General features: G+C 39.3%; 1 protein-coding gene across 2 annotated transcripts in view; it reads right to left on the bottom strand.

Annotated features, from left to right (window-relative positions):
• Positions 1–466: 466 nt before the first annotated feature.
• HAAO (3-hydroxyanthranilate 3,4-dioxygenase) overlaps positions 467–13,508 on the bottom strand; it is a 39,741-nt gene continuing 26,699 nt past the window's right edge. The window contains exons 8-10 of one of the 2 annotated variants that reach the window (XM_058163784.1): positions 10,486–10,554; positions 4,981–5,063; positions 467–2,405 (exon numbers count right to left, since the gene is read on the bottom strand). In XM_058163784.1, the coding sequence (XP_058019767.1) occupies positions 2,327–2,405; positions 4,981–5,063; positions 10,486–10,554 (231 nt within the window). In that variant the 3' untranslated portion in view covers positions 467–2,326. The remainder of the gene's footprint in view (positions 2,406–4,980; positions 5,064–10,485; positions 10,555–13,508) is intronic. The other variant, XM_058163785.1, reaches the window with a different exon arrangement.

Raw genomic sequence — 13,508 nt, 5'->3', positions numbered from 1 at the left:
GCGCAGACCTTCTGCACATGCACAAAACCTTCTGCGCATGCACAGAAGGCATTACTTCTTGGTTAACCAGGAACTAAGCACACCCAGGTGGGTGGGCGGAGCTTTGTTCTGCCATCGCTACTGGATCGCCGAACCACTGGTCACGATCGTTACTGGATCACACGATCCAGTCCATTGTGGGAACATTTCACCCCTGCCTTACACCCTTAACCCCACAACAGGGGTGTTCTTGGGGTAACAGTAAAAAAAAATAAATCAAAATGGCAATTATAACTATCTTAGTTATAATTAGAACCCCAATTCCTTTTAATGTGCATCACAAATATGGGACACCCAAACAAAGATTGCAATTGCCATCTTGACTTTTTTAAAACATAGACACATACTTCATGGACCCTGTTGTGTTCGGGCAATGACGAGGCAGGAGACGATACAAGTGACAACAGCTCTTTGGTTTATTGTGATCCCAGCAAAAGCCAACAGGCAAAACCCCTCTTTAAATAGTATTTTGGCTGAGGCATCAGCCAATCAGCAACGTGCATGTTCCCGCCCAAATTTCCCTCCTAAAGTTCAAATACATTACAGTACCCTTTCCAATACCTAGCTTTTTTCTCAATTTTTCAGGAAAAGAATTCTCTTCCTTTTCAGAAGTACTCAAGTCTGAATTCCTTGCAGGCTTAATGCTATTTACTAAAAAAACCTGTAGCTTTTCCCATGAATTCTTTACATTTATTTATGTCTGTTCTGTTCCCTCTACTTCTGATTCTTTCCAATTACATGTCCCTGAGCAATTAGTTTTTAACATTCAGCCTTTTTGTCTAGCTTTGCAATTCATTACCACTTTCTACCAAATCCATTTATTTCCCAATTCTACTGCAACTCTCTGAGTTACAATATAATACTGAGAATGCAGGCTATTAGGGATAAATGGGGATAGAGACATCTTGGAATGATGGCTTAGCTTCTTTTTCCTCTGGGCTCAGTTTGAACAATTGGTATGAAATACAGCCCACAGCAAGGGAAAGATGCTATTTTGGCTCCTGAATTGTGTTATTTCTTACATGTTCTTCATAAAACTGGCTCTGGTTCCAACAAAACCTAGGATAGGCTTTAGATGGATGGCTCTTCCAAGTATATCTCTCTTTGATCTTGGCCCAGAGGAAGAAGATGCTGTTGGTTATGGAGTTTTAACTCTACTTTGTGCTTCATTGATTCATTGATTCATTGATTGATTCATTCATTATATTGTATGCTGGCCATTTTGCTGGCCATTTTGCAGAGGCAGAGACTTATTTGGAGATTCATTGAGATAACTGTACTCCATTTTGCTCTTTTTTCATTCAACCAAACTTATTTTACAGAGGCAAAATTTCTTGCACTGTCAAGAAAGATCTCAGCATTCTGTCCACTGATAGAAGCCTATTACTGTGTATCAGAATCTTATGAAAGAACAAACCTGCTCCATCTAATGTTGGAGATAACATGCAATCATCAGAATAAATTAATCTTTTATGAACCCATCCAATCCCCATTTATAGCTTCCCAAATAAGCGGCCATGAATGTGACTTAGAACAGCACCTTTCATCATTCATTCACTTTTTCAAAGAATGGTCTGAATTTCCCATTTCTTCCTAAGGTTTAAATAAGGAAAACACTACCAATAGTGATTTTATTCTCTTTATGCCTCTGTAATGACAAAGAATTTCATTGTGGACTGTGCACATTTTAAAAAGTCTGTAACTCTGAACTTTAAAGCAAATTTTCTGGATGCAAACAGCTGCAAAAAACCAGGATAGCAATAGCACTTATATACTGCTTCACAGTACTTTACAACCCTCTCTAAGCAGTTTACAGAGTCAGAATATTGCCCCAACAATCTGGGTCCTCATTTTACTGACCTCAGAAGGATGGAAGCTGACTCAACCTTGACAGGAATCTAAGAAAGACTTTGCTGGAGCAGAACAGTCTCTACGTATAGTAACCAACCAGACACCAGTGAGACCACAAGTGAGATATAACATACTAGCACTGCTTCCTGTTTATACTAAGATGCTGATATTGGTAATGAACATCTGGTTCTGTGCATAATATATAACTTTCATGACTACAAATTATTCATAGTTATGTCCTGAACATTTATGAACATACTTGCCTTTTAGGTTAGGCAGCATTTCTACACACACATACAACTCAAGTTGCACTCAGTTCCAGGAAATACATTTACATTATATTTTCAAAGTTCTAAAACGAGCAGAACACAGACACTTTTTGTATTTAAAGAGAATTGTATTAATAATTCTTGAGAGCAGAATATGGATACCAAACTCAGACATAGGGTCTCTTCCTCTCCGGATTCTGAACAACAGAAAGAGCAATGGATCCTTCATCTCTCATCCAGTGAAACCTAAAAAAAACCCACACACCAAACAAAAGTAAAAAATGATGCATAGTTGTCAGAATTTTAATTATGAGTCATAGCATAGTACCTTTCCCAACTAGCTCCTTCCTAGCTCTTACCTGGGAATTCTGAGAATCACAATCTAGACACTTTATTTTATTTATTTATTTATTTAAACAACTTCAGTCTGACCTAAGCATAGTACATAAAATTATCTACCACAATGTCCTACCTGTCAATGACTACTTCAGCTTCAATCACAACAATATACAAGCAAATAATAGATACAAACTCAAGGTAAACCGCTCCAAACTTGATTGCAGAAAATATGACTTCAGTAACAGAGTGGTCAATGCCTGGAATGCATCCCTGACTCTGTAGTTTCTTCCCCAAACCCCCAAAACTTTAAGATTAAACTGTCTACTGTGGACCTCACCCCATTCCTAAGAGGTCTGCAAGGTGTGCATAAGTGCACCTGAGTGCCTACCGTCCCTGTTCTAATATTCCTTTTTACTTACTCTTTTCATGTATCCAAATTATGTTTATACTTTTACCTGTTTTCTTATATATGATTGACAAAACAAACAAACAAACAAACATCTGGCTATACAAGGTTGGGAAGGTTATCTAACAAGTGTAAGATATGAATCTCCTAAAATACTGATGCACCTAACTCATTAAAAATATATGTTATTTTTTTCCCAGTACAATTCCAAGAATTATTATCAGTTAATAAGAAGCTTGGTATTATTTTGAGGATGCTACAAATTTTATAGTGTAGCTTCAAACTGTTCCTCCTCTTCCTCCTCCAAATTTAATTACAAGTAATTGAAGCAATAAACCAAAGAATTTGGGTGAACTGGGAAAATATCATTACTTTAATTACATAGAAAGTTGCCAAAAGATATGGAAACATCGCATTGAGATAATCAGAGCAAACTGCCATACCAAAGATGAACGGATCCCACCGGGAAGCTTGGCTGAATTAAGTATTTAGCTAGATTTGACTTGGTTTAACTTAACTGTGATCTCAGTGTTAATTTTCCATTCCTGCAATTGCCTCTATCAACATCAGAGCATATTCAGTGGACTACATGTATGCATCTTGGGCTGGTTTCAAGAGTCTAAATAGTTTTTTTCCTGAAAACCATCACTCTGCTAAACAAATAATTCCCTCAACACTGTCAAACTATTTACTAAATCTACACTACTATTAATCTTCTCATCGTTTCCATCACCATTGTCTTTCCACTTATGACTGTATGACTGTAACTTTTTTTGCTATCAATAAGGGTTAAATTGTACCCTATGACCATCATTTGATGATGGTATTTTTTTATTTTTTTTAAAAAAATTTTTTTATGTACACTGAGAGCATATACACCAAAACAAATTCCTTGTGTGTCCAATCACACTTGGCCAATAAATTCTATTCTATTTCTATTAATTAAAACAAGGAACAGAACCAGGAGGAGGCATGTCAAGAATCAGATTCTGTGCTATCAAGCCCTATCTTAATGCTGAGCCAGCAATCAGTCTCACCAATTCTCCCATGTATTAGGTGCCTCCTCCGTTGACGTCTTGGGGATGCCAATATCAGACCTTCATTAGTTAAAGGGTCTCAGATTTGCTGACTTATACCAAGACATAGCTATATCTTGCAGGACTGCTCAAGAGTAATCTCAGATAAAGAATGTGGTTCATGAGAGCAGTACAATATGTAAGCAATTCAGGTGACAAGAGGCATCTTTGGGACACGTGTGTCCTGAATATACATAATGCCTACTATTTTTTCAATGGTACTGTTACATGCTTTCCAGTTAAGTAATTAAAAGCAAAAAATCTCTTGGATGAATCAAGCTTAGATTAATAGCACAGAACATGAATTTCAGGAGATTAAAAAGCCAGCACAAATTATTTTTCTGGAAATTATTCATCAAAAGAATAATATATATTGAATTTGATTCATGGCATATTTTCCAAAGGTAGCTTGTTAAAATCAGTGCTTCATTGATCTAGAGGAAACAAAACATTCAGAGATCATTTAAACTTTATAGCTGTTTCTGAAACATAAATACTTATTCAGCTTCAGGGGGAAAAATATAACCAATTTATTCCAATAGATTTTGCTAAACTAACTTCTGGCAACTTTTGCCTCTGGTCATGCTAAGTGGTTAGGCTGTGAATTGTAAATCATCTATGTCCAGAAAACCACAAATTTAAAGCCACAAATTCTGCAAACCTGCAAGGAAATTATGTAAACCAGATCAAGTCAAGCATTAGAGACTTGGCATTTACTAGGGGTCAAAGATGTCTAAGTCCTTTTTGCTTCCTTGGGGAACAAGGTGTCAGCTAGGAAGATTGTTGAAGTTCCTGCCAAAACTGCTGCTACACTGGATAGAGCGATAATCTACAAAACCTTATATATTAGGAACCTGTAAGTCTGCACCTGAAGACTCTGTTCATTTTAACCCTACATTAATAGAAAATGGAAAGGACAATGATTCAGGCATGCCTGAGAATATAAAAATGCTTTAGTCAAATGTGGACAACAATAGATAGATAACAATATTTTACTTACTTAGTTTGCACTGGGACAAGAAGGCTGTCTCCGGCCCTTAAAGTCAGGATTTTTCTATCAATAGTAACAAAAGATGCACCTTCCTAAAATGGTGGGGGAAAAGAGGCAGACTTTTAATTCTTTCTGGTTTTAAAATGGAAACGAAGATATAATTTCAAATGTAAATTTAAAAATTCACCAGCATATCTGTATAAACAAATCTTGCCTGTTGTGTATTCATCTTTGCTCTACTTCATCAATGACAGCAGGCTAATTATAGATACACAATTAAGCTGGTTGCTTTGGCAACATAAGACACATTCTCACTTCTTTCCCAATGTCTACTGCTTACAATAATGTGGATAAAAAGTTGGGAAAAAATACTAGTAAATTTGTTAGTATATTTCTGTCAGTCATCGACAACATTAAATACTTCCCCTTTCCCCTTTAGGATGCTCTCATAATTTTTAAATTTGAAAAAAAAATCAAAAGATTAAGTATGACCTCCTCAGCTCCGTAATACAGCTACCCAAAAAGATATGTCTATGAACTGGCACTGAGGAACAATGAGCAGAAACAATCAAACCAGGTGACTCACCAATAAACTAAGTTTGCAGTACACGGATTGGTTAGTCTGCCTGAAAATAGAAGGGATTATCCCCCCTCCCTCCCCATTTCCTTTTCTACATTTCTCATCTGATCTTTGAAAAGCTTTTCAGACTTAAAAAAAAAAAAGTTCTCTAAGCCACAGGGATGGTGCAGACATTACTAAGAGGGAACCATTATTGACCTCACCCCATTCCTAAGAGGTCTATAAGGACTGTGCATAAGAGCACAAATGTGCCTACCGTTCCCTGTCCTATTGTTTATTTATTTATTTATTTATTTATTTATTTATTTATTTATTTAAACTTTTATACCGCCCTTCTCCCGAAGGACTCAGGGCGGTGTACAGCCATAAATAAAAACAATAAAATATACAAAGTTAAAATATCAATTTAAAATACATATTCAATAATGGCCGAATTAAAACCGTCAATTGACCCAACCTAAAAATACCCCATATAAAATTACAAAATTAAAATTTAAAAATTTAAAAATCAGGCCAGTCCCGCTTGGATAAATAAGTAAGTTTTTAATTCCCGGCGAAAGGTCCGAAGGTCAGATATTTGGCGCAAACCGGGGGGAAGTTCGTTCCAGAGGGTAGGTGCTCCAACAGAGAAGGCCCTTCCCCTGGGGGCTGCCAGCCGACATTGCTTGGCGGACGGCACCCTGAGAAGACCCTCTCTGTGAGAGCAGACGGGTCGATGGGAGGCATAAGGTAACAGAAGGTGGTCCCATAAGTACCCGGGCCCTAAGCCATGGAGCGCTTTGAAAGTGGTAACCAAAACCTTGAAGCGCAACCGAAAGACCACAGGTAGCCAGTGCAGACTGCGCAGGAGTGGTGTTACCCTGGAGCACCGTGGAGCTCCCTCAATCACCCGTGCAGCCGCATTCTGGACTAACTGGAGTCTCCGAGTGCACTTCAGGGGTAGCCCCATGTAGAGAGCATTGCAATAATCCAGACGAGAAGTGACGAGAGCATGAGTGACTGTGCATAAGGCATCCTGGTCCAGAAAGGGGCGCAACTGGTGAACCAGGCAAACCTGGTAAAAGGCTCTCCTGGAGATGGCCGCCAAATGATCTTCAAACAACAGCCATCCATCCAGGAGAACACCCAAGTTGCGTACCCTCTCTGTTGGGGCCAGTGACTCGCCCCCAACAGACAGCCGCGGTTGCAGCTGACTGTACCGGGGTGCCGGCATCCACAACCACTCCGTCTTGGATGGATTGAGTCTGAGTCTGTTTCTCCCCATCCAGACCCGTACGGCCTCCAGGCAACGGGACAGCACTTCGACAGCTTCGGCCCGGGGTGGAAAAGTACAGCTGAGTGTCATCAGCATACAGCTGATAACCCACCCCGAAGCCACTGATGACCTCGCACAACGGCTTCATGTAGATGTTGAACAGGAGAGGCGAGAGAATCGACCCCTGAGGCACCCCACAAGTGAGGCGCCTCGCGGTCGATCTCTGCCCTCCTGTCAACACCGTCTGCGACCGGTCAGAGAGATAGGAGGAGAACCACCGATAAACGGTGCCTCCCACTCCCAATCCCTCCAACCGACGCAGCAGGATACCATGGTCGATGGTATCGAAAGCCGCTGAAAGATCTAACAGGACCAGGGCAGAGGAACAACCCCTATTCCTGGCTCTTCAAAGGTCATCCACCAATGCGACCAAAGCTGTCTCCGTGCTATACCCGGACCGGAAGCCGGACTGGAACGGGTCCAGATAGACAGCTTCATCCAGGTACTGGGGAAGCTGCCATGCCACCACACTCTCTACAACCGTCGCCACAAAGCGAAGGTTGGAGACCGGATGATAATTACCCAAAATAGCTGGGTCCAGGGAAGGCTTCTTAAGGAGAGGTCTCACCACCGCCTCTTTCAAGGCGGCGGGAAAGACCCCCTCCAACAAAGAAGCGTTGATGATCCCCTGGAGCCAGCCTCGTGTCACCTCCCAAGTGGCCAGCACCAGCCAGGAGGGACATGGGTCCAGTAAACATGTAGTGGCATGTAACCTCCCCAGCAACCTGTCCATGTCCTCGGGAGCCACAGAATCAAACTCATCCCAAAACAACATCAACAAGACGTGTCTCAGTCATCTCATCCGGATCATCACAATCTTGGTCCAAACTATCCCGAAGCTGAGCAATTTTATCGTATAGATAACCACTAAACTCCTCAGCACGTCCCTGCAAGGGGTCATCCCATCCCCCTTGGTGTAGAAGGGAACGGGTCACCCGAAATAGGGCAGCCGGGCGGTTATATGCCGACGCAATGAGGGTGGAAACATAGGAATGTTTCGCAACCCTCAGTGCCACTAGGTAGGCTTTCGAAAAAGACCTAACTAGTGTCCGATCAGCCTCGGAACAGCTGGACCTCCAGGTACTCTCTAGGCATCTTTATTTTTATTTTATTTTTATTTTATTAAATTTCTATACCGCCCTTCTCCCGAAGGACTCAGGGCGGTGTACAGCCAAAATAAAACACAGAATATATACAATTAAAAGAATTTAAAAAGAACTATTACTGTGCGGCCGATTATTAAAACATTTAAAAATTTAAAATATTATTAAAACCCCAATTTAAAAACAACTATTTATGCCAGTCCTGCTTGAATGAATAAATATGTTTTAAGCTCACGACGAAAGGTCCGAAGATCAGGCACTTGACGTAAGCCAGGGGGGAGTTCGTTCCAGAGTGTTGGTGCTCCCACAGAGAAGGCCCTACTCCTGGGGGCCGCCAGCCGACATTGTTTGGCGGACGGCACCCTGAGAAGGCCCTCTCTGTGAGAGCGTACGGGTCGGTGGGAGGCATAAGGTAGCATCTTCTCCGGCGTTTCATCTCTCTTAGCTCCTCAGAGAACCAAGGAGCCAATTGAGATCTACGCCGGAGTTCCTCTTCATTATATCCAATTAATATAGTTATTACATACTTACGCTCATATATATGCTTATATATTATTTCATGTTAATGCTTATATATACTGTTATGACAAAATAAATAAATAATAAATAAATAAAAAATAGTGTGGGAAAAGGCCATCTTTATGTCATCAGAGAGATGTTGTGTCAAGCTATTTCACTTCTGCACGAACTAAAAGAAGCCTGGCCTGAAGACAGCTGTAGCTGAAGGGAAGGAGGCTCATCATCAGTAGATGCTCAGGTCTCTGCCAAGCATTCAGAGAGACACAGTTTGTGCCTGGCTACCTTCTGTTTTTCCTACTTTTTTTGCAGGGTAACTGCATTCCTTCAAAAGGAGAGAACTGATGTAACTGCAGTCATCCTTCAGGCTGCCTATGTTTTTTCCATTTTGGGTTCTCAAAGAGTCTTTCAGCCATTTGTAAGTTGCTGGTTCAGATTCCAAATTCCATCATCAAGCAGGGAAACTCAAATACTTTCGATTTGAAGACTGCTACTATCTTGAGTCAAACACAACTTATTCATGGATGAATTTAGTTTTTGCAGTAACTTTTCTAGAAAACTCTTCCATTTGCATTCTTTTGCCAAGTTTTTCAGCTACTGCCTCCGTTTATTCATTTATTGTTATTATTATTTTTACTATTATAGAGGGGGTTTTTTTGCCTTAGGCAAACAAGAGTGACTTTTCTGGGTTTAAGGGCCTCATTCAAAATTAAGGTATGCCTATGTACTTATCCACAGGTAGGCAAACCAAACAAGTACACCCATACTTTATAGCACATCAGGATGCACAAGGTTACTGGGAGAAGGAAAGGAGAGGAATAGGTTTTGCTCTGTGAGCGGGAAAACTCAAAGAGCAGCCAAAGGGCTGCAAATGCAACTCAGGGGCTTCCACTTTTTGTGAATAAAAGCTGTTTTAATTCTTTACAACACAACAGAATTTTGGAAATAAATTATGTAAATATGCTCAAAATTCTTCCATCTGCTTCTCCATTTGTTAACAGGATAACTCCCTGGAAGCAGAACAGAATAGGATCAAATTTACTGTGGTGTGAGACTCTTAACCACGGGATATTCACATTAAAAATGGGCCATTTCTGGCCAGGGAATGGGAGGGGGGGGGGAAATCCTGAAAAAAAATCTCCCCAATACCTCTACTATGAACAGAATGCTGTGCATTGTTCCATCTCAAGCCTCTGCTTCCTTCAGATCACAGGACCCAAAGTAGTGCTACTATTAAAGGGTTGGAACAAATTCTAGAAGCCATGTTTGGTATGCATTGTTGTGCTACTCCATTATTCCAATGGAATGATATATAAAATAGGACTAGAAAGTTCTTTAAACCTGGAACTGAATTAGATGAAATATGGTGGGGTGGGTAAAGCTGAGTTCAAAACAATCCTTAAAAAAAAACATTCCCTAAAACATCATTATCAGAGATACAATAGGGAAGAAGCTGGGAATGACTGCTCCTGTCTAATGTTGCCCCCCCCCCCTTCTCAGACTAAGAATGGACAGAAACTATGAAAGACAGGCTACAGAAGCAGGGTAGTAACGAATAAAATTTGCAACAAATTTCATGTCAGTTCAGTTTTCTGCTGACTCAACAATGGGTGGATGCAGAACCCCTCCCCCCCCTTTTTTTAATTGAGGAAACATCCTTATTTTCTAGTTAATTTTCAGGACTGTTTTAAAATGATGTTTTTTTTAAAAAAGGCAAGTTAACTTTGCAGCAATAAACAGATTACTGCCAAGATCTCAGATCTTAATGGTAAAACAAAAGCTTTAATAAAGGGAAAATAAATAAAAGGGGTTTATGTAGGATATGGACCACTGTGTAGAAGAGAAACTATGAAGAGTGATTTTTTTGTAGTGATCCTCCATTATTCTGTAGTGTAAGGGAAAGAGCAGTAAGAACAATCCATGTGTTGGTTCTGAAGGTTTGTTTGGTTTTTTTTTAATACAATCCTGTACATAGCAAGTAAGAAATAAAGCATATATACCATCTGCCATATCCATATATCTGCATTCTTTCCTCCCTCTTCAGTTATTCCTGGTCCGAATATTATAACCTAAGAGACAACCAAGAAAATATGTTCTTTTTATTTTAAGATTAGGGTTAGTGTATCTACTCTATTACTGTATCTACTTTATTTTAATGGAATATATATATATAAATATATAATATGTGAGGAAGCACATCATACTTATTCCTTATATAGCTGAAATATAGCTGAAATAAGAAACTCTTTCATCAAATAGTAGAACGTAAAAAAGAAATATGCCATATACCCTTGTGGCATACCTCTCAGTTCAGTTGGTACACAGTTTATTCTCAACTATTCTTGAATTATGAACTCAATCTATTATATCCAAAATTTCCTCCTTTCAAAGATCCAAAAGATTAGCTTTTGCAGCATTTGTTTTTGCAATAATAGTTTTCACACCATTTCATTTTCCCAGTAACTACGCTTACTGTGAGGAGTATTATCACTCCCATTGTGCATGGAGGCTGAAAATAGCAGCCAGTTCACAGCACAAGACCTGGTTTCATGCAATATATTCCCAACTGATCTTCAGAGCTTTATTAGCTAAGAGAGGTTGTTCAGAATAGGAGATCTTGATTTAGACGGTTTTAAATTTGGGAATTCCCAAATATGGCTTCAGATTTGTTTAAAGGTGAATTGACACGGCTCCCCCTTCAAGGGGTTGATGTAATACTTTCCATTGCTTCATTTCCTTAATCCTTTTGCTGCAACAAGGAGGTTTTCAGCACAGGTGGCCCTGGAACAATGGAAAATTTTCAGGAACGTCATTGGAGAACTAATAAAGAACATACTGTAATTTGCCTCTTTGGTGGATCTGAAGTCACATCTAGTACTGTTTTTAGTATAAATAGAAAATAAGATGAAAAAGTACCAAATACAGCACTAAAGGGGGTGTTAAAAGTTGGAGATCTAAATCATGCAAGCACTCCATTGTAATTATATCTTTCCTTAAGAGAGATTATGTTTCAATTCTTTCAAACGAAAATTATTTTACTTATAGATTTTTTTCAAACCAAAACTGTGCCCAGATAACAGATCTACGGATTTTATTTTGTCTTCATTCCAATGGTTGTAAAATTCCTCTCTTCTATTTTTTTAAAAAAATCTTGAAATAAAGTTTTATTTTACTGATCTTTCAACCCCTAGCTAAGTTTTATCAGCCAGTACAATAATTCAAAAATATTTGTGATGTAGTATCATCCAGACTAGAAAGCGAGTTTTGTGTAAGGGTTAAGGCCATGAGTTCTAATCTCACGTTGGCACAAAGATGGTTGGATGACCTTGGGCCAGTCACTTTCTCTCAGCCCTAAGAAATAGGCAATAGCAAACCACTTCTGAAAAGTCTTGCCAAGAAAACTAAAGAGACTTATCCAGACAGTCTGAAAATTGGACATGATTTAATAGAAAGAACAAAATATCATCCATATACATTTCCACCTTGGAGTTGCAACAGATGTTTATCTAGTGCCTTGAATCTGGATGACGCAGAACAGATGAAGGCTAATCCCTATCAAAGCTTTCTATCGAAATAGTGTTGTTTATGGCAAATACTACTCTGAAGGAGCAAGTTTACAGTCTGGGAATCCTTCTTAAAACATAGCTCCTGCTGGCACAGGTATAAATTGTGATTAGAGAGATCTTTGTCCAGCTTTGGTTAGTACAGTACATAGTTTTTTAACCAGATATAAGAGCATCTCAATGCAGCAACACATTATTTCATTGCAACCTATTTGGACTACTACAATGTGCTTTTCCTTGGGCTACCTTTAAAGAACACTAGAAGCAGTACTGAGCTCAAATGCAGTGGCCAGGGTGCTAACTGGCACTAATCCTAGGAAAATCGCAATATATCATAGGGTTGCCATTGTGCTAGTTAGATTAGTTTCTGAGGGGAATTTAAAGTGCTATTTATGATCTATAAAATATTTTATGGCTTATGGCTTGACACCTGGATATCTACAGGACTACCTGCTCCAATTTATCCAGACTAGACCAACCTATCATGTCATCTAGAGAAAAACTACTCCTAGTCCTCCACTTGTAGATAGGAAAGAAGCCAGGAGTTGTAGCACCTGGCGTCTCTCTGTAGTGTTCAGGCTGGTATCATACCTTCTTGCCCTCAGGAACAAGCTAAAGATTGAGCTGCTCCAGATTTCAAATTCTAACCTGTGCAGTTGATTTTTTTTCTTTATTTTTCTTGTTCTTTTGTTAGAGTTTATTGTGATATAAAATACAATAGAAACAAAGATCAGAAAGGAAAGGGGGAAAGTCAAGGGAAAAGGGGAGAGAGATACAAGATAAAAAGAAAAAAAACCCCAGTGATTTCTGACTGTTTTCAGTGCAGTAGAATAGTCTATTTTCCTTGAGAGTGTTTTTGTGTTTGGGATTAGGGCAGTGGTGAAATCCAAATTTTTTTACAATCGGTTCTGTGGGCGTGGCTTGGTGGACATGGCAGGGGAAGGATATTGCAAAATCCCCATTTCCTCCCCACTCCTGGGGGAAAGATATTGCAAAATCTCCATTCCCACCCCACTCTGGGGCCAGCCAAAGGTGGTATTTGCCAGTTCTCCAAACTACTCAAAATCTCTCCTACCAGTTTTTTTTTTAATTTTGTCACAACAGTATACACAAACAATTGTCATAGATAAAACAACATGTATTGAAGAAAATATATAAGTAAAAATATGCATCAATAATATTAATTTGATATAATGAAGGGAACAATAGGACAGGAACGGTAGGCACTATTGTGCTCTTATGCACGCCCTTTATAGTCCTCCGATCTGCTCAAAATTTAGTTGTCCGATCTGCTCAAAATTTCTGCTACCAGTTCTCTAGAACTTGTCAGAACCTGCTGGATTTCACCCCTGGATTTGGGAATTAGCAAATCAACAGTAGATAGATTTACCCATTTCTGCCTTTATATAGATGTAATTGTATGAAGGAATGACTTTGAAAAACAGGCAAAGAGATGCTGC

This window comes from Ahaetulla prasina, chromosome 1 (genome assembly GCF_028640845.1).
Source record: "Ahaetulla prasina isolate Xishuangbanna chromosome 1, ASM2864084v1, whole genome shotgun sequence".
Lineage (NCBI taxonomy): Eukaryota > Metazoa > Chordata > Lepidosauria > Squamata > Colubridae > Ahaetulla > Ahaetulla prasina.
Note: the sequence above shows the minus strand (reverse complement) of the source record. Positions and strands in the feature narration are given on the sequence as shown.